Raw genomic sequence first — 24,998 nt, 5'->3', positions numbered from 1 at the left:
CCAGCAAATATCCCGGCCAACAGCTCAGATCCCAGTTCCGCGCACACGGTCCTGAGCGATAAACCAGCACGCGATTCCCCTTCTGGAAGACTCAAAATGGTCCCGTTGCAGTTTACAGTATCTCCCTCTCTTCTTAGCGCGTCATGAAAATTTCACGGCAAGGCAATACAATGACCACAGTCGGAGTTGCAGTACTCCTATTTTCCTCTAAGGGGCTCTTCCGACGTAAAGCGCTGAGAAACTCATTTTAGCGCTCACGACTAGACAATACATTTCAAGGCGAGGATAGAGAACCACACCACATAGGCTATCGCATCGATGCAGAGCGCACTTGGCTGTAGGTGAGCGATTTTCGTCTGTCTTTTCCTATTTAGCTATGAATGTTATAAGAAAATAAAATGTGAAGTTGGGGGACCAAAGACGAAGTCTTCTAGACGCTTACAACAGAAACTTCCACATCAACGGTTATCTTGAATTGAACCTGGGATTAATTCGTCAGAGTACCAAATTCATGTCTGAATGGATGTCGCCCGACTGTTCGTGCTTCAAGATGGAATAACAGACGGCATATTATTGAAATACAGCGAAGGAAATTGACCGCCACTCCAATGTTACAGACATGCACTTCATGTGGGATTTCTTTGTACTTTAAAGTTGTTTTGGCAAATGTAAGGATTGTGCCGCGTAAATTCGCACATAAAATAGTTGAATAATTGCACCGTGTAAGCAGCGGCTGATGGATCCATTATCACTGCTTAGACGAGGCTCTGACAATCACCAAATATGACGTTGGGAGTGACAAGTAACGGGACTTACTGACGGGTGGATACAGGCACCTTCCTCTGCATTCAGCATCGGGACGCCCTCGAGTCAGATATGGATTTTCTGGCGTCGTTTGACGTCGCTTTGGAACTACAGACAATGTTTCGAGGTAGTCCGGTGTTTCCTTCTTAGACAACCCTCTGACGTTCGCAGTGTAGAAGTGAATTTGTGTTAAGCGGCCGAAAGCAATGCATTCGAGGGGGTCGTCCGCGAAAGCACAAAATAATCATTTGAAAGCGCCCATGCAAGTTGCCATGGTCTCGGTCAGCTACATCATACTCTTTCTCGCGCTCCCCGAGAGCGGGACAGGTAAGTGCGCTCGCTACCATGGTAGGTTGATGGCGTGAATTTTGGTTATGTGGCAAAGGTGAGAGAAAATGGTTGCACATTCATTGTGAATAAAAGCCATGCAAGTATCTCTATGGGTTTTTAACATTCGCATAAAAAATGTTGGCTGTGGTCATAGGTTTCCTCGCCAAAGCATTGTTGATGTTATGCACAGTTACGCGCGGCTCGCAGCCGGCTCCTCATATTGCCACCACTCGCATGCATCATTTTATTTAATATACGAATTTTGTGGCATTTTTTGCAATTTTTAGCATTCGATATCCTACTTGCCTTTACCTGGTTATGTGTTAAAATAGCAAAAGCTGGCATAGTTTCAGTGTTATTACATAAGCGCAGAGAATGCAAATTCAGCTAAATTAATGAACCACGTTAAATTAACTGTTATTTCATAACTGGTTTGGCATTGTTTCAGAGCTTCCCCTAACTCCTCTAACTTATTCTCACAGTTTCCTTTGCCACAGCGACATTGGCAAACACTTTTACTGGATACGCATCATACTAATAAACTCAAATCATTGGTTCTTTCTTTCGCACTCTGTCTCCTCCATTAGCCTCTCAGTGTAGGGACCGTGCCTGCAGTCCCCCGATGGGGAACCTGGCGACAGGCAGAAAGCTACACACTCTGACCAACAGAAGTGGACCCTCCCCTCTCTGCCCTGCCCTCCACCACCTCTGCCATGTGCCACACCCCCCTGCTCACATGACTGATGACCCCTTCCTGCACCCTGGCACCTGGTGGGCGTCAGAGGTGGGTGTGGAAGAGGAGGAGATCCGCCTGGATCTGGAGACCCAGTTTTACCTGACTCACGTCGTGTTGCTGTTCCGCTCACCCCGCCCTGCAGCTATGATGCTGGAGCGGTCACTCGACTTTGCTAAAACCTGGGAGCCCCTCAAGTTCTTTGCCAAAAATTGCAGCCGGACCTTCAGTCTCCTCGATGACGTGAGCCAGCCAGGTGCGCCATGCACCTCCCGCTACTCCAGCGCCACACCCTGCAGTGAGGGAGAGGTAAGAGAAGGTGGAGCCACAAGTAGAAATAAGCAATTGTTTCACTAGTACAGCAGCAGAGCGGGGAATGAAACCAGCAACCTTTTGGTTAGGAACCCATTTTCACCCTTCACATTTTGTTACAGGCAGCATTTTTTTTGAATGGCTGTCAGTCATTATTACACAGTGTACTGTGTTTTTCCCACACAGGGACATCACTGTTTGTGGCATGTATTCAACGTGTAACATGGATGCAACAGCAAAAAAGAAATGACAAAAACAATGATGGCAGTAGTAATGATAGAGTCAAACGTAACAGCATCCTACAATTAGGCACCTCAGATCTGACCATCAAAAACATTGCTGAATCCCACATGATGCTTAATGGGTACTTTAGGTTTCCTTGTTTTGTTCTAACTGGCATTGGCATACACAGTTAATTAATAAACAGTAAGTTGTAACATAGGGTACTATTACAGCCAGGCAGCAGTGTTGTTGTGCGAAGATAACTGTGTTGTTGACCATGTCTCCTCAGGTATTATTACTGAAGAGAGGTGAATTAACAGCATGAGGCCCACGTTGTCCCCCCATCTCTTTCCAGGTGATCTTTCGTAAAATGGGTCCCAGCAGTGGAATGGACAACCCTTACAGCCCAGAGGCCCTTGCCCTGCTTACTGTCACCAATCTACGAATCCGCCTGCTGGGCACGCAGTCCTGCCCCTCCCCTGTTGTCCCAAGCCACCCTAATCTCGCTTTCCTCACTCGGGTTCTTCCTACACCCACCCCCATAACTCCAAACATCCCGAGGCCTTCTAGCATTGCTCCAAATCTCCCTAGACCCTCGACTGCTGAAATGGCATCTTTTTCCATCTACACCCTGCTGGCACAGGGAACCTGCCTTTGCCATGGCCACGCAGAGCAGTGTCTTCCCCATCCAGCACACAGTGACACACTACACCAGGGCAAGATGGTGAGAGAGACAAGAGAGAGGGGTAGGGCTGGGAGGCTTCATGACCCCCATAATGGATGGAAATACCATGTGCTGTCAATTGCTTGCTCTGACAAAGCAATTACAAGGTTTTAAGAGGGTACTGTGTAGCAGTACATTAGGATTGGTTAAAGTCAGGGAGTCACAGATTACACACAGCAGCTTACTAACATGAAGCATCACTAGTAAGGGTAGGAGTATAGGAAAAGATGTGAGGGACAGTACTGAACATAGAGGGTAGAATGTTGTGTTGGAGGTGTGGATTAAGTGTTCAGGTGCATTTGTTTTGAACAGGTGTGGATGGGTATGTGTGTTGATGTGTGTTTTGTTTGGGATTGGCAGCAAAACTGTACTCACTGGGGGCTCTTTCTGACATGGAGCAGGTGTGCAGATGTGTTCAGTGTATATGGTATGGAATTGTGGGTTCCCTTATTTAACTTTTCGGGAGTGTTCGATGTGTCTTGTGTCATGCTACAGTTGCAGAACAGGAGAAAGTGTGTTCAGTGTGTGTGTATCATGCGATACAGGCTCAGGGCAGGTGTGTGTTGTCTGTGCATTATGTCTGGTTGCCGGTGCAGGTGTGTATGCATTCCAAATGTTGTATCATATCTCAGGTGCAGGGCAGGTGCATGTGTTTGCACCACACAGCAGGGGAGCACTGTGAGAAGTGTGCCCCGCTCTTCAACGACCGGCCTTGGCGTCCTGCCAACGGCAGCAGCGGAGAGCCCCACCCCTGCCAGAGTGAGTGGCCAGCGAGAGGTCACTCAAGGTCACTGACTCATTCTGAAAGTGCAGCTTTCGGGATTTTTGAACCCTCAAAATGAAATGTCCGCAGTCAGTTCCACCCTCATTTCATCTCCCATTCTCTCTCTCTCTCTCTCTTCTGCCTGCTCCCTCTTTAAGAGTGTGAGTGTCACGGCCACGCAGACAGCTGTCACTTCTCCCTGCGGGTATGGAAGTCCTCAGGGGGGACCAGCGGGGGTGTGTGCGACAACTGCCGCCACAACACAGAGGGACGCAGGTGTCAACGCTGTTGCCCAGGCTATCACCGAAACCCAGCCGCATCCCAGAACTCTCCCCACGTCTGCACACGTGAGTCAGAGAGGAGGGAAGGAGGGAGGGACAGGAGTAGAGAAAGTTGAAGACAGAGAATTTATTACCGTGTAAGTTAAGCAGAACATTCCCTGACAGTAAAGATATTTACATGTATATTTACATTGTTTTTATATGTATATGTATATTTGTGTTGAATACGTATGTGCATGTTTGAATATGTATACTGAATGACGATGAAGTTATGGTTCATAGTCCTCACCTAATTCCTGCCTCCTCCCTCTGGTTAATGTAGCATGTGTAACCACAGTGCAAAGAGGCAGTATTAAAGACCTCCAATGTACACACACCCGGTTGATTCAGCCACTCAGTGACTCCCATTGACCCTGCAGTTTGGGTGCTTTAACACTGTCCCCCCACTCTCTCTCTCAGGATGCTGGTGTGACCCTCAGGGCTCCATGCCAGCGCGGGGCAAGGGTGAGGGTCTGTGGTGCCATCCTCGTAGCGGGCACTGCCAGTGCAGGCCGGGGGTTGGTGGCACGAGCTGCAGTCACTGCCTACCTGGACACTGGGGCTTTGGGGAGGAGGGTTGCAGGCCCTGTATGTGTCCCCAGAACTGTGACCCCATAACAGGACGCTGTCAGGAGAAGTGAGTCTTTCAGTCGCTTACACCTGTCACACCCAGTGGTTTAGGCTTCAACCAAATCTATGCCCAGAGTTAAGTCATTAATACCTAACTGGGAACACTGGAAATCTCTAGATTTCTAGGGGACACCAATGCTCTGGTGGACCTGGAAGAAATGTGGGCGAAAGTCAGTAAATGCTGAACACTCAGCATCTGCTCTATTGCTGATTGGCAGAGATCCCCATGCAGTGGTCTACATTCCGATTGGAGGCAAGATCCCTGACATCACACACATCCTGTCCAATGACAATGAGAGGGTGTGGTCAGAGGAACTTCCCGTCTCTGCCCTTCACGGAGGTAAGTGGAACGAGACAAGGTTGAGGTAGGGTGAGGTGCAGCTACAGTTGTTTGTTTAGGCCACAAAGACAGAGCATAGTGCAAACACAGGTGTGGGTGACCTCATAGCCTAGCTAGAATGTGGATGCGCCAGTGAGCTCATGTGTCCTGACTGCATCTGCTCTCCCTGACAGGCAAATGCAGCTGCAAGGAGAAAAAGCTCAGAACCATCTCTGATCTCTGCAAGATGAAGTATGCCTACGGTAAGCCCACACGCTGGCAGGAGGACATCTTTGACCGAGTCATTTCATATCTAAATTTGTCTACATTCTTCATTTTCTAGTTGTACAGCACATCTCCTCTCTGGGTGTGTCAGTGAGTTTTATGGATTCTATGTGATGGCAGATTGTATAATTACACAATATGTGAGTGTACTGTAGTATTGTGTATGTGTTTATTGTAATGGTGTTTACGGATTATATATTGCTGGTTTACTTATGTGTGTTACAATGTTGTTCCGTTTTGATGCAATTTAATAGTATTAATATATTGATGACCTACATCATGTATTATGGTAGACACTGATATCAGCCTCAATACATACCTAAAGCTCATGTGTGTTGATTATGTGTTTGTGTGTTGTGCGGCAGTGATCAAGGCCAGCGTTCTTTCAGCCCATGATAAGGGGAGTCATGCTGAGGTGTGGGTGAAGGTACGCAAGGTCCTGCGATCAGGACAGGTAGCATTATCCCAGGGCACTCACACCCTGTACCCCCTGTCCTGGACGAGCCGAGGCTGCACTTGTCCTGTCCTCAACCCAGGTACCCCGATACACACAGTTGACAAGATGCCCCTAACCTCCCATTCCTTAACCCAGAACATTCCCCCTTTGATCATTTAACACCGAACGACACCCTACACACAACACTATAAATAAGTTATACATCCTTAGCCTTCCCTACAACACCCGCAATAACACCCTATCACCCACATTGAATTCTGTTATACCCTCAATAACATTTCATCACACACACCCACTGCATATCTTGCTGCAAACTAATCATCTGATTAAACTGTATACTGGTAGATCATTACACACAGCCTGACTATTCCCCCTTCCCCCTGGGGACGACCAGGTATGGAGTACCTACTGGCTGGACCGGAGGAGGCGGAGTCAGGACGCTTGCTGGTGACCGTGCAGAGTGTTGTGGTGCCCTGGACACCCTGGCTGGGTGGTCAAGTGACTGAGGGACTACGCCAGGGCTGCCCCTGACCCCACCGATCCCCCATCCCCACACACAGAAACAAAGGAGTCTGTGCCTCTGACTCACCTGAGCTGCCGGAATGCAGATGGACACTCTGCATAACAGCAACTGCAGGCCAGGCAAAGGATACCTGGACCAAGGGACCCACTCCCATATTCCCCATGGCAACAGGTCACAGGTGAAAGGTCACTTCGGACCACCACTTGATGGATGGAACATATCATATAAATGTAAGTGTAACAAGGTTCGTTGAAGTGAAGTGACTAAACTTGGGCAAACAAGCTCTGGAAGGCCATATCTCATGGCAGAACACCCATTTCCCCTGGCTGGCGCTTTGGCTAGGACAGGTAAATCCCTGTGCATGACCCCACGTGTTTCATCTAATCAGCGGGCTTCCCACACGTCAAGTGCCACAGTCCCATCAACAGTCAACTGAGAGTGGGACATCTCAGCCCTCAACTACTGCCAACAGCGATGTTACATTACATGAAACAAAACCTATTCATGTTTTACTCACTGATATTTGCAAAAGAAAAGTGCGATCCTGAGAGTGTGTGAGCTATCAGTTTAATTAATCGAGGACAGACAGATTCAGACAATGACAGACCATTAAGGCTTCAGATGAAATGATAAAACAAAAACAGTGATTCAGACATCACTGATTGTTCAGAGGCTCCTTTCTCCTTTTCGGTAGCTTTAGTAACTAATGAGTACAGAGCACCCTCACTACCCCTGGACCACAAAAGGTGACACTGTCAACCACCACAGCTGACATCTTGAGTGAAGGGTAGGTTTGCATAGAGTTGCTTCTGTTTCTTCTGTGCTGGAAGTGAAGGGTACCTGGTGCATGCATGTGCACCAATTTTGAGGTTTTCCCACAGTCTTAACAGAGACTCCACTGCGGATTTTGCTTGTTCCATTGATCCCAGTGAAGCTGCACCTGTCCTCTGTATTTCAGGGGTCAGAAAATGAGACTACATTTCAAGCTCAGCATGACAAGCACAAATGGCATTAGACAGCTGGACACCTTTAACTTACAGGTCACAGTGACAGGTGAATTCTATACCTAAAGTTCTAGTTTCACAAGGGAACTTCCTATGACACAGTGACAGTCACAGTTGTGTCATCAACACAATGGGAAGGAAAGGGTACCGTGACTGATTAATAAAATGGATAACAGGTTACACAACTCCAGTGAACACTGTGCTAAAAGTGGCAGAGAACTTTGCTGACCAGAAGCGTCAAGGAAACCGACATAAATGGGACCAAAATCAACTGGACTGGAGCATTTTAGTTTATTTCCCTAAATCAGCTTCACACTTCCCTTTCTCCCTTCTAGCCACCCCATCCTACTGGGAACCTCAGGTGCAGAGCGACTTCAGAAAGCCTTGTCTGTTGGATTCTGCATTTTGTTTCCTTTTTCCCCATGGCCATGTTTAAGGCTCCCTTCTAGAGAAAGAGAATCAAAAGACTCTTCCAGGGTTTTAGGGTTTTCTGGAATATGACTGCACCCAGAATATAAGCCCACAGTCAGTGTCCTCAAACACATAGATAAGAATCTACCTGTACTCAGAAAATTGAGTCTGATTGCAAGGAGGAAGGCAAAGGAGAGGATAGCCAATACCAACTGGTTGTGTTCGGTATTAGCTGGCGGTCGGACGTTGTGTCTGGGATGCATCTCCTGAAACAGGGGTAGAATCAGGTGTAGGGGCAGGGTCAGAGTCTCCAGTGCCAGGGGTGGCAGCTTCGGCTGCTCCGCTCTCACCCTGCGGGGTGTTGTCATTGTCGTCCTCCTGGGGGTAAAGCTCAGGATACCGCTGCATGCACTCCTGCATGCTTCGGAACTTGTCCACACAGTCTGACCCCTTCACCTCCTCCGTGCTGTAGTGGAAGCAAGAAAAGGCTGCCTTGAATGGTTCCCCACATGGCCCACTGGCCATACCGCCCAGGCACGGGCAGTTCCAGTTTATCTCTCCACTGGGCAGGATCAGACCTTAGAGGGGGGGGAAGAGCAGATTAAAAATGAGATCTCACTCCAACACATAAAATACAAACGGTATGACATCAACATCAAATGTACTAATTCTGTCTCTGGGAGTAAATCAGTGGTTCATTCATCTTGAGCATTGGAGAAGTGCTACATAAATACACTACAATTAATACCTTTGAAAAGTGTAATACATAAAATAATGAATATTTTATCACCAGAAAAGTGTCTCTGCTTTATTTATATTACTTCCTTTTTGCTTTTCCTCTTCCCTTACCTTGTTCCTCATAAGGGTCGTTTGGGTCGTCTGCGATTAGCTCAGCGTTACTTGGCGCTTCGTGGTCCTCTTTAGTAACAAAAATGATGCGGTCTTTACCTGCCAGGGAACCACAGAAAAAAATAAATAAAGACTATGAAAACCAACATGAAACTTACCTCATGTTGCAGGAACTTTGCTAGTCAAATGTCCATATAATTAGTCATTTCTCATCATTATAACACTGGGAACATCTATCTACCAAGATCTTTCAAGACTGTAGGTGACTACCTAGATAGCCAGTTAACTACAAATAACAATACACGATAAACAATTGGCAGTTTCCTGGCAAAATGCATTTATTTTTAAGACCTTTCAGACAAATCTGATCACACAGGTTGTAAGTTGGTCCGATTCAGATTTTATATAATTAACTAGCTAGCTAAAATATTGTATATAACGAAAAATTCACACAAGCTAACTACAGGTAAGCATGCTGGTTAGCCCAATTGTAAACTTAGATATTGACGACCTGAGCTGTGGATGTACCAGCGACTACTGCCAGGTAAGTAGCTAACGTTAGCGATGTAGGTAAAGTGTTTCTCTAATGTCTTTCTTTCTGAGTGCATTCAGAACCTGACAACTAAAATAGACCAGCTAATAAGGTAAAGACTCCCTGATACGAAAGCTTCAGTTTACTCATGCAAAGCAAGCCAATCCGTAATAAAATCAGCTGCTTCCCAACATCTACGATTGGCTAACCAATAATTTAGCTAGCTAGCTTGTTAGACTCAATGTCATTGACGCGCTTCTTCTGTGACTAACATCACAGTCATACAAAACCAGGTGTACCCACCTTCCTGTTTGCAATATGACATCTCTGCCGGTGTGTATGTCGTTCTGCCGCCGTGTTCCACTAAGTGCCCTGCCACTCTCCGTTTCTGCTGTTCTGTAGTTCACCGGTCAGCAGCTAACAGGCCAACCACTCTTTTGCAACTCACCGGCTACAGCCGCTTCGCACGCTGTGACCCCTCACCTCTCATCCTTCGACCTCTACGCACTCACACGCTCTCCATTACGTCACTACGCAGTTCATGCCTTCTCTGCGCCAGATAGTTGCCCACTGAAACGCCTGTCTACTAAGAACATGTGGTTGGCCAGTTTACGACAGTGCAGACTATGTGAATACGGCTCATAGACCTTCATAGACCTATTCTTGAAGTGCTTTTCCAAAATGTGATTTTGTCCAGCATCCATGGCTCTTCAATGATATTCCTCTCCCTTCCTTTCAAAATGAATGGAATGAAATGTTTCCACCAGATGGCGCACGTTGACGGTTGTGGACACCTATATACCGTATCCACACTATAGTAATTTTTTTCTGCTTTCGCATATGATTTAATTCTGGGTATTACTGCGCGCAAAGGGAAAATGACCAGATGTGACGTTAAGGCAACCTCGCAGTGGGTTCAGCTCATAAAATGTCACATTTGTAGGGACTGCTTACACAAAAGCAGATTAAGATTCGCTTTTTACAATGTATAGGGCAAAACGTGATGACCATACCAACACTCTGTTTACACCATAAATCTACCCCGTGTTGATGCTAAACATATTCTTCCTGAACACACTGGAACTGAAGACACATTAGTACTGTACGACCTGTCAGAGGGCAATGATCAAACCCAAAGGCCAGCTGGTGTAACCTGCTGGTAGGGTGAGGTCCACATCAAACATTCATAAATATTGTCTGCAGGAAACCTTAGCAAAGCCTCAACGCTGCATCCTTCACTGCTCCAACCCCACTTCCACAACACTAACTTCCAATCAGTGCTCAGAGTAATAGAAACAGCTCTTTAACTGAAATTAAATACAATAATTTTAAATATCTGTTCTTCACTGGATACTAAATGTGTCTGCATGATCACTGCAGGTTAGAAGTCAGTCTTGCTGAGGGGTCAGCTGTTTGGAACGAAAATGAGGTGTGGAGTGGACTGTGAGAACATCTGACTTGCGTGAAAGCTGCCATTTCAACATTTCACAGTGTGGGTTCTCTAAACTGGGTATAAATATGAAAAATCAAATTCAGTATTTCCTCCATTCATTTGGCTTGGTTGTGTTCATGAATGTTATCAAAACCAGATGTTCGGTCTTCACATGCTTCACCACCCACCCACAGAAAACACGGAGGACCAGGTGGAACAGGCTTACGTGAAGAGAAAGAATCAGTTAGCTTGTCAAATAGCTAACATTTGTTGCATGATAAAGTATACTCTGGTTTCTGGTCTGCAGCAAGCACCAGGACTGAAATGGGAGGAAAAGGCAGCAGTTTATTTTATAGCTTTTTTTCCCAAAGTAGCTTTTTATTGACAATGGCCATTTCTTCAATGGATTGCATTTTTTCAAAGCAGTGTTTTTTTAACTTCTCTTTACACATTTGAAAAGGATTATTTTACACTGTAGAGTAATAGTGTATACAATGAATATATACAGACAACCAAAAAATCCATGTCAGAAAATCGCTTGTTTTTTAATACAGGTATATCCAATACAGGAAGTAAAAACAAAAACAAAGCAAAAAAAAAAAAAAATCTCAGAAACCCCCCCCAACCTGACCTACGCACCCTCCAGCCTCTACCAGGCTGATTACGATGCTGCAAATGGTCAATTCCGTTGGGAACAATGGGCCTTGAGATAGACAAACTCTTCCCTTTACCTGGACCATACAGAAGGACACCTGTGTACTCTTGATAAGACCTGCATGAATATATATATTTATATATATTCACAAATAGAAAACTGACAAAGCTGGACAGATTCTTAGAGCCATAGGAAGTATTTGTGTACTTTGTTTCCTCTATGATAACTGTTCTAAAAACATGGATACAATTCAGACAGACAGTTTCACTTCAACACACAAACGGCTCTAGCACCCCACTCCTCTCTCACCTATTAAAATGACCTGAAATGGTAGACCGGGTTTGCCCACTAACATTGTCCAGGTACAGACCTCACCTGAATATACAGGTGTATAGTTACAGTCCATCCACCAGCACATGTGAGCGAACCCCCAGCCTGTGTCTAACCCCAGAAAAAAAAGGGGGGGGGTGTTATGGGGCCTAAAAGGCATTCAAACCATGAACAGTGCTTGGTTGGCATAACAAATTTTGCTAAGATGTGATGAGGACTGTCAGCACTTCAGCCCTTGTGCTTTTAGCCATATCTTTCCTCTTGAACAAAGGTAACTTATGATAAGCAAGCCAAAAGGAGGAGGTACCAAGTAGACTGCCAAAATGGAGAGGAGGAGTGTGGGTAATGTGTTTTGAAAAAAAAAGGGGGGGGGGGACACAATGGCACCCCTCATTTTTAGAGAAAGTCTGCTTGAATGTTGTAACTCCACCCCCAGAGCTTCTAGGGGAAAAAAAACCTTCCCAAAAGACTTTCTCCAGGAGATAGAACACTGACTGTGCGTGAATGTTAAAAAAAAAAAGTAAATTAAAAAAATACAATACAAAAGACAGGTGGTGGTGTCTGTCTGGGGTGGGGGGGAATTTTAGAAAAGCAGTGCTCCCATGCTGCCCACTTCACTCTGCTCCTTGACAAAGATCTCAAAGTACTGGTAGATGATTGTGACTGCTAATAGGATTCCTGTGCCGGAGCCGATGGCACCCAGGAAGTCAGCCATGACAGAAAGCCCGCCGATACACAGACCACCAAAGGCTGCTGCGGTGGGGATGTACCTGCACACAAGGAGGGAAGGCAATCAGATAGTGTGGAGCATTTATCAAACCGTATCTCTGCCCAACCAACCTATATTAAGTGAACAGCGGAAGAGTTAGACAAATAAGCAATGTGATCCCCAGAAAGCCTGGGGGGGGGTCCTACATCACAGGGGGAGGGATAAAAACAGTAACGCAGGTGTCGGTCCTTACCTGTTGAGCTCATGCACCATGGAGGTCTCCCTGTGTCCTCTCATCACCATCTGCTGCTCCTTCAGCTGCTTAGCCACCTGAAGGCCACAAACACAGTGACCCACCTCTCTGGTTAAAACAAACACTCACAGACAATACATGTAATACAAACAGACGCAAAAATGCGGCACACAGACAGCAGATGCTGGGAACTTACATCTTTAGCAGACGATCCAGAAACTTCAATCCAGGTCTTGGAGAAGAAAGCACAGGAGCCCAGCATGAAGACGATGTAGATGACAGCATGGACTGGGTCGTCCAGAACCGAGCTGAAGGACTCGGGCGGGGAGAGATAGTAGCACAGCCCTCCGACGGGGTAGGCACGTGCTGGACCTCCGGAAGACGTGTCCTGTACACACAAACCACACGTCACCTCACTGATTTCTACTGTTTTCAGATACTGAGTGGTACTGTCTCTAACACAAATTTCCCTCTAGGTCAGCTTTTTGCGATATCAATACAGAAAAAAAATCCATAAATTAAGAACGATGTTCATGCATTTCCGTCTTCTACAAAAACAATACCTGCTACAGACTACATTTAGATGTTGTATTCCTCCTTCTCTGGAAATACCAGAGTTACACTGGCTTTACAGCACCTTGGGGAGGCGCAACGCATTTTTAGCGCTTTCCTAAACAATTTCTTATTGCAAATCAAAGAAGAAACCATTACAGATGTCCAGGACTAAGGCTGGCCACCACTGGTGGAACATCTGAATATCACGCGAAAGACTGGGACCAATCAAAACGATTCCAGAAACTGACTGTGATGCCATAAAGAAAACCCAATTAATAGTCAACAGCAGGTAAGCTGTTGAGCCACAGGCAAGGTGAGCAAATTTCTGTCAGGTGTGCTATCTGTTGAGCAATTGCTTCAAGATGAGGTGTTAAAGAGGTAAAGATGGCTACTTACAGACCAAGTTCCCAGCAGATTGACCAGGAAGTTGCCACTGAATCGCGTGGAGAGCATCTGGGAGATGACGTAGAGGTTGGAGACCAGGGCGGATTGGAGGATGATGGGAATGTTGGAGGTGTAGAAGAGCTTGATGGGGTAGGTGTTGTACTGTCCACGGTACCGGGCAGATTTGATGGGCAGGTCCACTCTGAAGCCCTGCATAAGAATGACGGTGTAAGCACACAGATACCCAAGGACGATGTGTGTAAGAAACATCATCTCACTATAACCGGCAGTTATATCAGATCAGGTGGGCTACTTAAACTGGATGTCCTGTAAAACACATCATTTACTAACCAACCTTTTAATGGCAAACTTACACCTATCTAAATTCCCTAAATTTATTTGGTATTAATGAACCATAACCAGTGAAGAATGCAAAGGGAATACATCTGCTAAATGACAATGAATGGCGAGCCAGCCAGAAGAGATGTAACTCCAAGAGGGCCACCACTGACCTGGAAGTATATGACCACTGCAAAAACGAAGACTGTGGCGATCAGGTTCATGAGGTTTGGCAGGTTCTGGCGGTAGAACGCCTCTCTCAGAGCACGCACTTTGTCCGTGCGGGTGGCCAGAAGGTGGAAAAGAGCGATGATGGCTCCCTCAAACTCCGTCCCTGAACAGAAGACACTTGTTACATTCCATACACTTCACTGTCCAGTCTGCTGAAGCAGGCCCAACCCACATTTTCAAGAGCCACAATCATTCTGTGCTCTTTAAATACCCATAATTACACATTTAAGCACGATTATTTAACATTCAAGTATGAATGAAGCTTGAATTACACCAAAATCACAGGACCCTGCATCAACTAAATTAATTCCATCACCACAAGTTCAAATCATTTTAACTTTGAACTGCAATTACATTAGGTCAGCTTTTAACATACATCTGTCACAAATAAAAAAGAAAGAAAATCCCAATTTTACTACTAATACTACTATTGACACAACTCCAACTTGATTTACCAAATAAACACACTAAAATGACAGACAGGAGCTGGACCACAACAGGAAGTGATGGTACCACCACGAAATGTACTAGCTACTGCAAAATGTTTATTTTTAGTTTGTTGTTTTCTCTCACTGCAACCGTGAGAGTGAACTGAAGCTCATCTGCTTGTTTTTGTCTTTAATGTGTGTGGAATGGTGAATTCAAGATGTAAATAAAGGGTCCAAAACAAAGATTTGCATGCCGTCAATTTAAATGTGATTTCTAAACCACTGTGCAGACCATGTCAAAATATTTCAAATATTTAAGTAATTTTCTATATGAGCATGTACATTTAGCTACTGAATGTATGATATGCAGTATAATTTGTATATCATACACATATTTGAAATCATCAATCATCAATTGGATATGCATTCCCTTTTGGTGAAATACTTGTTTTCAAACCCATATTCAGAAACATAGCTAACAAACAAACATACTAACAACCTAGCTTATAACACTGCATGTATGGGGCCAGTGGGATTCCGTTTTTCAATGACCCAGTTCACAAAAAGGTTTTAGGAACACATTGCATTGTCTAAACGAGCATTTCCTGTAATCAATTAATGAAGCATGTGTCAAATACATATAATCTAATAAAGCAAATAAAGGTCACTTTCATCAAACAATAAGACCTTCTTTTGGACTTGGAAAAAGGTTGAATGCTCTTCATATCTCTCTGAGCATCATCACTTCAGAAGGGCATAATGCCACTGATCCCCACCTCCAGTCCCAATGCCAAATGTACTGGATTTGATGTCAGTTTGAGGAAGCAGTGCCTACCTCTGCCTGTGTTCACAGTGGTGGGGCTGAAGGCCTTCCAGACAATGGTCTCACAGATGTTGGTGGCGATGAAGAGGGAGATTCCAGAGCCCAGGCCATAGCCCTTCTGCAGCAGCTCGTCCAGCAGCAACACGATCAGACCGGCCACAAACAGCTGGCGATACAGAGCACAGGTGAGAACCGTGGCATTTGCAACCAGTGCAACAACGGGTCAGCAGAGTACAGCACACTGACAACAGAAGCATGCATTAACTATCTGTAATACAACACACAAGCATTAGGTTTCACCAAGGCCTGCAAGGACCTATTCGGGTTAGTGACGAGGGAAGTGACCAGGGAGTGGTATTTACTGACCAGGAGTGAAGGGGGGCAGGGAGTTAACTGACCAATGTATGATGTAGGCAGGGGGTTAACAGTGACAAGTAAGCTGTCGAGTAGAATTCTGGAATGCTAACAGCAAATGGCAGAGGGATGGAACCCACTCTTGACCAGTAAGTATGAGAGAGGAAATAACTGAGCAGTGATCAAATTCATTCACCTGGATGATGATCAGCAAGCAGATCCCAGCTCCCATCTCTGAGGGGTCTCCATACATCCCAGTCATCACGTACACGATAGCCTGGCCGATGGTGATGATCATACCAAACACTGCCAAAGATACAGCAGTGTTAAAACACATGCACAAGCTCTTCATATCCACAACAGCTGTCAGGACTAGGTGGCTGCGCTCAACCATGCCAGAAGAAACCCAGATATGCAGGCTAAATCAGAGCATGAGGCCTTCCATTTAACAAAGGCAGTCGACATACAGTCACCCTATGACACCACTGCCAATAAAGCTGTGGGCATTACCAAACAGGAGAACACTGAAACAGCATTAATCTTCAAGGAGGCTTTTTTGAATGGTTAGAATGGTGTACACCAACGTAATACAAACACACAGCTGAGCTCAGAATGAATGCAAAGTCATCAATGAATACAACTACTGACACTGTAAACCTGTAAAGACTTGTCTGAGTTGAAATGTGTTGCAACATTAAGATTGCTCATACCAAAGACTTTCACAATAGCACCCACTGACTCTCTGCTTGGCACTCCACATTACAGAAACTGAGAAAGGGTAAGGGCCCTGTGAGGAGGCTGTTATCTTGCCCATGGGGTGCATGTGAGTCTGCTCGAAGCAACAGATATCGGAATAACCTCCAACCCTATGAGCCACCCAGGCTCACATAGTCTTCCCATTTCTCTCATTTATGACCTCAGTGTCTAATCTGATCAAACTACCCTTTTGGAAGAAAAAAAAAAAAAAAAAATTTTGGAGGATGGGGCTCAAGCTTACATTTCTGTGCCCCATTAAAGAGCGCTCTGTCCTTGGGTGTGTCTCCAACCTCGATTATCTTGGCTCCAGCCAGCAGCTGCATGATGAGACCGGAGGTGACAATGGGGGAGATACCCAATTCCATCAGAGTACCTGCAGGCGAGGGGTATGACTTCGCATGAGAGACTGCACATATAAACTAATAACCAATCAGGATCCAGCACTGACCCCAGAGAAGAGCCAGAATGGGCTCTGACACAAAATGAAACAGCCCCTGGGTTTTGTGGGGGCTCTTGTACAAAATCCAAGATAGATTTCAAATGTGACGGAAGAAGTCAGCCTCTTATCAGGCCATAAATGTAAGCAGTACACACACATATTTCTTTACAGCAATAGATATGGCTATAGATAGACAAAGCACAGATAAACACAACCTTATAATCAACACCTGCTAGTACAGAGATTGTCAATGTCTTGCTAAACAATTTCTATTACATCTGCCTCCCTAACCACAGCTAAGAATAAAGGTTCAAACTCAAGTTTGACGTTGCAATGATCACTGCTTTAGTAGTATAACATGACATGTGCCAAAACAGGGCAGCAAGGCAATTCACTTAAGTAATGGGCTTTCTGCAGTTAAATATGGGACCTCAGAATTCCAAGAGCTCAACACACCTCTGTTGGATGCCAGGATGACTCTCATCCAGTAGAAGGGGTCGGCGGAGTCCGATGACATAATCCCAAACAGAGGGATCTGGAGAAAGGTGACAGAGGGTTGGTGCACTCTAAGACTTAACATCATAAACCTACACAAAAATCCTGCAGCCATCATTCTATATGTTCCCACATATCCAATGCCAGCAATGGGTAAAAAGCTGTAAAAGAGCTAACAGAAAGTGGATACAAATGGAGGAATGGAACTTCTGAAAATCTGAATTCTGGGACAGCTCCACAGAGCTTTGATTGGCTAGCCATGATCCTACAGAGCAGCAACTGGCTACTCACCTGACAGCACACCAGGAAGATGAAGAGAGTAATGGCCGTCCATAATACCTTTTCTCTGAACTGAATCTGTGGGGAAGGAAAATTACATTTTAACATTTACCTACACGTAGCAAAGTGTGAAAGGGGAAGGAAAAAATGGCTATACGCATACCTTTCTTTCTGGCTTCTGGATCTCCGGTAAAACCGCGCAGAACGGCTTTATTACTTCCAAAAATTTTACTGCAAAGCAAAAAGGGGAACATGACTTTTCACGAAGAGCACGTTTGCTAATTAGCTAACAACTATGTCACCTATAGATAGCCAAAGTTATCTAGCGATAACGTCAATACACAACACTGGGTCGCCTAGTTAGAATTAAGTAGACGTGGCATAGCTAGTTAGCTAAATGGTGTGCACTATTAAAATCACAATAAATTGACCAGCGAAAACATGCCGCAAACTGAAAAAAGCATTGCAATACAGGGAGATGAAATATATTATAGCAAAAGGTAGACAGTAAATTCTGAAACACCATGCCAAGGTTCTACGACTGTTTGCTATGGACTCAGCGTTAGCTAGCTAGCTAACTCGGCGTGAGGCCGCACTATCTAAGCACAGATTGACGCTATGCTACGTCATCATTCATACAACACTGAAGCTAAACGAAAAGTGTTTACCCCCGCATAAAAGAATACATTATTGTAGCTAGCACCCAAAATACACATAAATGATTAACTATTCAATCACATGACGGAACCAAATAACGAACTTACACCATAAGAAAGACGATTAACGTTAAAATCACTCATTTTAGAGCAACCTGCTAGTAGTGTAGATCGGTCTTCATTCATACGACATCCTGTCTCCTTCCTGCTATTGACAGCGACTTTTGTGGCATTAGTTTGTCAGCTAGCTAATTATACCAGTTAGCAATATATCCTGCTAAAGTTAACATTAGGTTAGTAGTTAGCGATTAACACAGAGCTAGCAAGCGAACTAGCAGTTATGTGGTTAGGTAGCAAGATAACGTTAGCTAGCACTGACTGCTTGTAGCTAATCATTGCAGCATGTTGTCGAACCATAGCCGACTAAACCCACGAAAATCAACCTCAGCATTTAGTTGACTGTACGACGTTTACCCTGTACATACCAGTCAATTAAATTGCACTCTAGTGAGCCTTATTGGTGAAAAAAAGATAAGGTCGCTAGCCGACACCGTTGTTCCGAGTTGAAAGTAAAAAATGGCCTCCGCCTATCTCATGCTGTAACATTAGATTTCCTGACCCTTGCATGAAATATTGCAGTAAATATAGCTAGGTAGCTAGATGTCTATATCAAAATATTCGCGTATGCAATTGCGGGTCCAAAGAGGAGTTATACTCACTGCCCATAGTGCCGTCTATGTGGATCCCAGTGTGTTAATGGTCCCGGTTTAGTGGATCAGCCAGGCGTGAGTGGCACCGGCTAGCCGTTGCGCTCGGAAAAGAAATCACTTTAGAGACACGTCACCACTACAGCCGCTAACACACGTCAGATGAAATAGTGCTTTGCCCCAGTTTTGAGAGCCAACAGTTTATACAAAACTGAAGCGGGCGGGTAAATTTCTGTTTTCAGGTCTAGCTCGTTGGTATTATTATATTACTGTATAATTATTATTATAGCCTAGCTAACCTTAGATATGATGTTAGCTACCTATGTGCCCACAGTCCATCTGTAATATATAGTCTCTATTATAACCACGATTTTCAGAACATACTCTGTATGTTTTTGTACTGTTTTTATTGTTTTCCTTATTACTTAGTAACTGTATTTGTATTTGTGCATTTTGTATACTTGTGTAGTTGCATTTGTGACATATTTTCTGGATTGTGTACTGCCTGACAATTTATATTTTTAGTCTTAACACTGTAAGGACTTACTGCATTTACTGTTAATACTGTTATTAACTTACTACACTCACTATCGCTACTACTGTTGCTGCTAATACTGAGAATAATAAGATGAAGCAGACAGATAGATAGATAGATAGATAGATAGATAGATAGATAGAATTTGCATTAAAACGTATAGTGGAACGACAGGGGACATACGATAACCGAAAACTTTATTCTTACTGACGTCAAGAGGAAACAGGGGCCATCCAAGAGCAAGTGATTCCGGGTAACAAAAAGGTCACTTCTGCTCATTAGCTAGCTAGCCAGTTGATATTTGAACTTTGACTAACAAATATATAATATATTTCGTTACATGAATATAACACGAAATATTAACATCACAGCATCAGACAACATAGTGATTGTCTGCCTTTGACTTGTAACCTATGAATATTTCTCTTTCTTTGAATATTTTATTCACATGCGAATTTTTTTGCTAGATCAGCTAACCAATTGAAGCAATGCATTTTACGTAAACTGGCTAGGTAGGAAGCTATATTGTATCGAATGCTGTTGTTTTGATGGATAATCCTCTTTCGGTTACACATATAACAGTAAATAGTTCTCATTGTGATCTTGCTTGATAAATTTGAATTGGGTGGGTAATTCACGTGGAATAATGGCGAAACCGGCAATGTCACCGTAGTTATTTTATTGGGATGGAAATAAAATTAACAGTATCAGTTCATTGAACTGTTTTGGCTTTAAATTTCTGAAACTTATTATCAGCTGAGATATTCCCACATGCAAGTATTTATGCACTTTTCTATAGCTAATTGTCAAGGTAAACGAGGACTGGCTGTGAAAATAACGATGCTATAATTATGTAAAGGTTTGATGCTTATTGATGGATCAAAACGTTGCGTTATCTGTGATGCACAGCACGGGGAGACCATAGCTCCCGCTACCTGTTACTGTAGAGTCACAACAAGCAGTTGAAAGATCAAGGTATTGCGCAGGGAAACCATGGCTACAACATGAACACATAACACAACAGTAAATATGTGTTATATTTACTACAACAAATACAACAGTAACAAATGTTTTTTTTCTCAAAATGCTACATGCTGCTGTGTGGTTGGTATACATAATCTAAGTTACAGTGTTGTCATTCAACCCATAGTTAATTTATGAAGGTAGCAGATTAATTACCGTCCCAAATATAGTTGATATATTACTGGAGCCACTGTTGGTTTGCACGTCGGAGATTATGTGCCCATGTGAGTTCTTCTGACTGCGAACACGTGAACTAATAAAGTTATGGATCTGTGCGAAACACTGTGAAATTAGCGGTTCTCTGACGACGATTAAACCTAATATATGGAGAGGGGTTTGCATAACTTAAGGTTGGTGGAGGAACGCGCCTAGTGCCACTCATATATTATGGGAACCTCCGCGCAATTTATTATACGACCAGCAGGGGTCAGTGTTGTATGAAGGGTGACTACATCTAGAAAACAACAGCTGTGACTGAAGTTTACCGCAGAGTAATTTTCAAAGAGAAATTAATACTCATCACGGCCAAGGATGCTTCAAATATGGATTAGTGATTAATTTTAATTTCTAAAAATATAATGTTGAAAGTAATATTAAACAAATATTAAAAGTTGAAATCTATCAATGTTTAATTCTTCAAACGTACGATAATTGAAAACGAACGTTGAAAACAAATGGGGTAAATATTTTTGCATGAATTTTGTGTCCTAGTCTAACAGTTATTGTCCTCATTTGTACTCTAAGTGCATTCAAGTGCTAAAATCACCAAAGTGGAGCGTACATGAAAACCATATTGTGACACAGATAACCACTAACACTGGCAAGCAACCATGCACACAAACAAAGGAGTTGATTCACCCAATGACAGACGCACACACATACGCACACACATGGTGAGAGATGTCCTGCGACAGGCTCTTCCTTAAATAAAGAGATATTTGTTCTGCTTGGTTACATAACGACCAGAGAACAGGGAACTAACACAGAGGTGAAGACAAGCAAATACTCCCCATCATTCTCCACCACTACCACCCCGCTGCTCTCTACTGCTCTCTCTCTCTTTCTCTCTTACACACACACACACACACACACAACTCACAGCCCTTGTCCCTCTGTCCCCATGGGGCAGTCTGTTTCTTTGCTGATGTGGATGATTTGTTCATTCCTGTTTTTACTGGATCAGTACTCCATGTTATGAAATCAGGCCACAGTGCCTTTTGTTTGTATTTTCTCCTTTCCTTCACATACTACATGCAGTATGAGCATTAATAATTCTCACCACTGTGTTTATGCAGCTGCCATGTATTTTTGTACACTGTCCTTCTGCATTATGCGCTCTATATTTCTGCAATTCAATATTAATAGGTGTTATAGTGTGATCTGTGTCCAAAACAATGCAAAAATACATAATTTTATGTCCACTGCTTACTATCTTACTATCTTTTACTATCTGTCCAATGCTTACTATCTTTTGCGAATCAAACTCTATTTATCAATGCAGGAAACCCTTATCATTTTCCAAAGATTCCCACACATAGGAAAATCTATGAATTGTGTACTCTTCTGCACTATAGTACTGCAATAAATAAGTATGTAAATGTAAATATGTGATACATAAAAATGAAAATAATAAAAGCATAAAAAATGTATATTTAAGTAATAATTATCCGCGAATAGGAACAGCTTCCAGAAATTAACACTCACATCTGCAAGTGGTAAGGGTCTTTTGTATTTGTATCTTTTGTCCATTTTGTCTTTTATGTTTGTCTTAAACATAGCTTTGTCTCACTGCGTTCGTAGATCAACTCACTGAACAGCAGAAGCCAACAGTAGGAGACAGAGAATAAGAAGGAGATATAAAAGCAGAGTCTGAGGGAGAGGGGAATGGAGGCAGAGTGAGACATGAGGAGGGATGCAACAGAGATTGAGAGAAGATTGGGTCACAGATTACAGACAGAAAGAGAAAGAGGCAGGGGCAGACAAAGAAAGATGGAGAGCACAGACAAGGGGAAAGGAAGAACAAGACGCAAAGGGAGTGAGATGAAATAGCAAGGCAGAGGCGCAAATAGTGAGACGGAGGGAGCTGCGTGGAGAGATGCAGGGGGCTGAGAAGAAAGAGAGAGGAGGGAAGAGAATGTTCCCTTCACAGTGACGGCTGTAATGACTGTTCTCGCACGTACAGCATAAGTGGACAGAGAGCAGCGCACGAGTCACGAGAACCGTCAGCGTGAAAGTGAATCTGTCCATTCAGGCCCTGCTGTTTCTTTCTCATCTTCAACAGAGGCGGGAAGACTCACAGGAACAGTGGAAGAGTTTTGGGGAGGATATTCTTCACTAAATAATGAGCCAGGATCAGCACCTCACAGTCACATGTAAAACAAACAAACAAAAAAAAAAACCACGGAAACTGATCCAGGGTCAGTGCCTGAGAGCGCTGAACTATCTATAGTACCAGTCAAAAGTTTGGACACACCTGGTTAAGATAATGGGAAGCATGCATTCAAAGACATTTTGAGGTATAGACTTTTGCTTAAATGCTTGAAATTTGTTTCTCAGGCAAATATAACTAGTGAAGTTGATGCCTATATATGAATTTCTTTCCCCAAAAATATAATCAAAAAATTTTTGGCTATTTTGAAGAATATAAAATATAAGATAGTTTTGATTTGTTTATAACACTTTTTTGGTCACTGCATAATTCCATTTATTTCATAGTTTTGATGTCTTTACTATTATTCTAAAATGTGGAAAATAGTAAAAATAAAGAAATAAATGTGCGTCCAGACTTTTGACTGGTACTGTATGTATGCTTAATGCTACATAATGTAGGGACACATGGGTGTGCGAGATCAGCAGCAAAATCCTGTGAGTCCGTGTTTTGCTGGAATGGTGTTCAAAGGCAGATGCACTCCAAACACAAAGCCCTGGCCGTGACACCCCATCTGTTCTCCTAACTCAGTGTCATTGCTTGGTGGCAAGCATCTCTGCTGCTTCGAGAGCTCACTCTTCGAGAACTATGTCTCAGCTCTTGATTATATCATTGCATACTGTGTTTGGAGGGAAACTCATACCTGTGAGTACTGATGTTAATCCCTACTGGTTGAAGAGCATCTATTATATTGTTCTTACTGGAGTTGTTAACAACTAATACATACTCGTTGTTGACTCCGTCAATGTTAAAGGGCGTGTGGCTTGTAGTGTCGTGGGTCTCATTAAGTAGGTTTTGAGAAAGAGAACAAAATGTCCGATGAGTTGAGGTACGGTAATACACTATAAGAAGATTAGTGCCCCCTGGGTGATGTAGTGGTGACGTGCACCACTCTAATGGAGGTCCTCAGAGGGGTGGGAATCGCAGCAAAGGAAGGCTTGGCATTCTCTGGGGTACTGTCACCTGTCCTTTAATCCGCTGCACCGGTCGGTCTGACCTCCCATTACATAAACACCTGATGGACCAGCTGCTGCTGTTACACCGCCCTGACGCAGAGCAGCCCCTGGTCCCAGAGACACTGCATCATCGCTACTTATGAAACCATTCAGGAAAACAACAGCCTGGGAAGGGCGCACATCTGCCAGGGGAGATAGAGAGAGGGAGGGCAGTGTGCCAGCCAAACACATTGACCCTGCCCCCAGCTAACATTGCAGGGGGGCATTGCGTGCCAGCATTTGAGCTGTTGGGAGAGGCTGCAGGTCCACGTTAAGAACAATCCATCATTGTGATCCTGTAACTGATGTCTGCATGGCACTGTTAGTGTGATGCGTAGTGTTTTACTGTATATTCAAAGGCTTCCATTTAATTTTATTTAGTCAGAAACAGACAAGCAACTTGGAAAGAAATGGGTTGATTTTTTGCAGACTTGTTGCAACTATACAGAACTGACTTTGGGAAAAAAAGAGATAAACTTAGTTAGACACACACTTGTTCACACGTATACAAAGACACACATATGCACATCTGCATTCATCCTTGCATAGATGTGCGCACACACACGTACACACCCGCATGCAACCAAATTGGCTGCTCTTCAGCTGTTTCTGTGTTCTGCGGTGAAAGTAACCATTTGAGTATGCTCTGTGAAAGACAACCACAGTGTAGACATGTGCAGCAGCACTTCCTGTTAACTTCCTGCAGATACTGGGCTGTGCACCTCAGAGGGACCCATAAATCACCTGCCAGTTTTCTTCCTTTGATGGAACCACCCCTTTCTGATTCCGCCATGTCCACAACACCAGTACTGTGACAACACTGCAGGCAGACTGGGTGCAGTTGCTGTGGATAAAGTTTGTATGAAGCTCCTTGTGCGTCATGGACTCGCAATGCTCAGGTTCGTGCTGCCTCCTGTTTCACGAGAAATACTTTGTGGCATCATACGGGTTCTCAGGTGTTCCGCGGGCGTGTA

General features: G+C 44.0%; 3 protein-coding genes across 3 annotated transcripts; 1 reads left to right on the top strand and 2 right to left on the bottom strand.

Moving 5' to 3' along the window:
- Window positions 1-311: 311 nt before the first annotated feature.
- On the top strand, window positions 312-6,907 carry si:dkey-202e22.2 (netrin-4). The gene is made up of 10 exons (XM_036532053.1): window positions 312-1,131; window positions 1,722-2,176; window positions 2,757-3,125; window positions 3,758-3,884; window positions 4,047-4,235; window positions 4,629-4,845; window positions 5,057-5,178; window positions 5,352-5,420; window positions 5,808-5,978; window positions 6,294-6,907. Exons 1-10 carry the CDS (start codon window positions 1,011-1,013, stop codon window positions 6,428-6,430), a joined length of 1,977 nt encoding a protein of 658 aa, XP_036387946.1. The 5' UTR covers window positions 312-1,010; the 3' UTR covers window positions 6,431-6,907.
- Window positions 6,908-6,970: 63 nt separating this feature from the next.
- LOC118779793 (mitochondrial intermembrane space import and assembly protein 40-B-like) lies at window positions 6,971-9,716 on the bottom strand. Its single transcript, XM_036532055.1, has 3 exons — window positions 9,522-9,716; window positions 8,687-8,785; window positions 6,971-8,415 (listed from the first exon to the last, which is right to left on the bottom strand). Exons 1-3 carry the CDS (start codon window positions 9,541-9,543, stop codon window positions 8,066-8,068), a joined length of 471 nt encoding a protein of 156 aa, XP_036387948.1. The 5' UTR covers window positions 9,544-9,716; the 3' UTR covers window positions 6,971-8,065.
- Window positions 9,717-11,899: 2,183 nt separating this feature from the next.
- LOC118778863 (protein transport protein Sec61 subunit alpha-like 1) lies at window positions 11,900-19,148 on the bottom strand. Its single transcript, XM_036530640.1, has 12 exons — window positions 19,056-19,148; window positions 17,844-17,911; window positions 17,693-17,758; window positions 17,363-17,441; window positions 16,709-16,840; window positions 15,908-16,017; window positions 15,370-15,523; window positions 14,049-14,209; window positions 13,549-13,746; window positions 12,794-12,985; window positions 12,598-12,674; window positions 11,900-12,405 (listed from the first exon to the last, which is right to left on the bottom strand). Exons 1-12 carry the CDS (start codon window positions 19,060-19,062, stop codon window positions 12,219-12,221), a joined length of 1,431 nt encoding a protein of 476 aa, XP_036386533.1. The 5' UTR covers window positions 19,063-19,148; the 3' UTR covers window positions 11,900-12,218.
- Window positions 19,149-24,998: the final 5,850 nt, after the last annotated feature.

The sequence above is a fragment of the Megalops cyprinoides genome, chromosome 6 (genome assembly GCF_013368585.1).
Source record: "Megalops cyprinoides isolate fMegCyp1 chromosome 6, fMegCyp1.pri, whole genome shotgun sequence".
Taxonomy (NCBI): domain Eukaryota; kingdom Metazoa; phylum Chordata; class Actinopteri; order Elopiformes; family Megalopidae; genus Megalops; species Megalops cyprinoides.
This window is presented reverse-complemented; position numbering and strand designations above follow the sequence as displayed.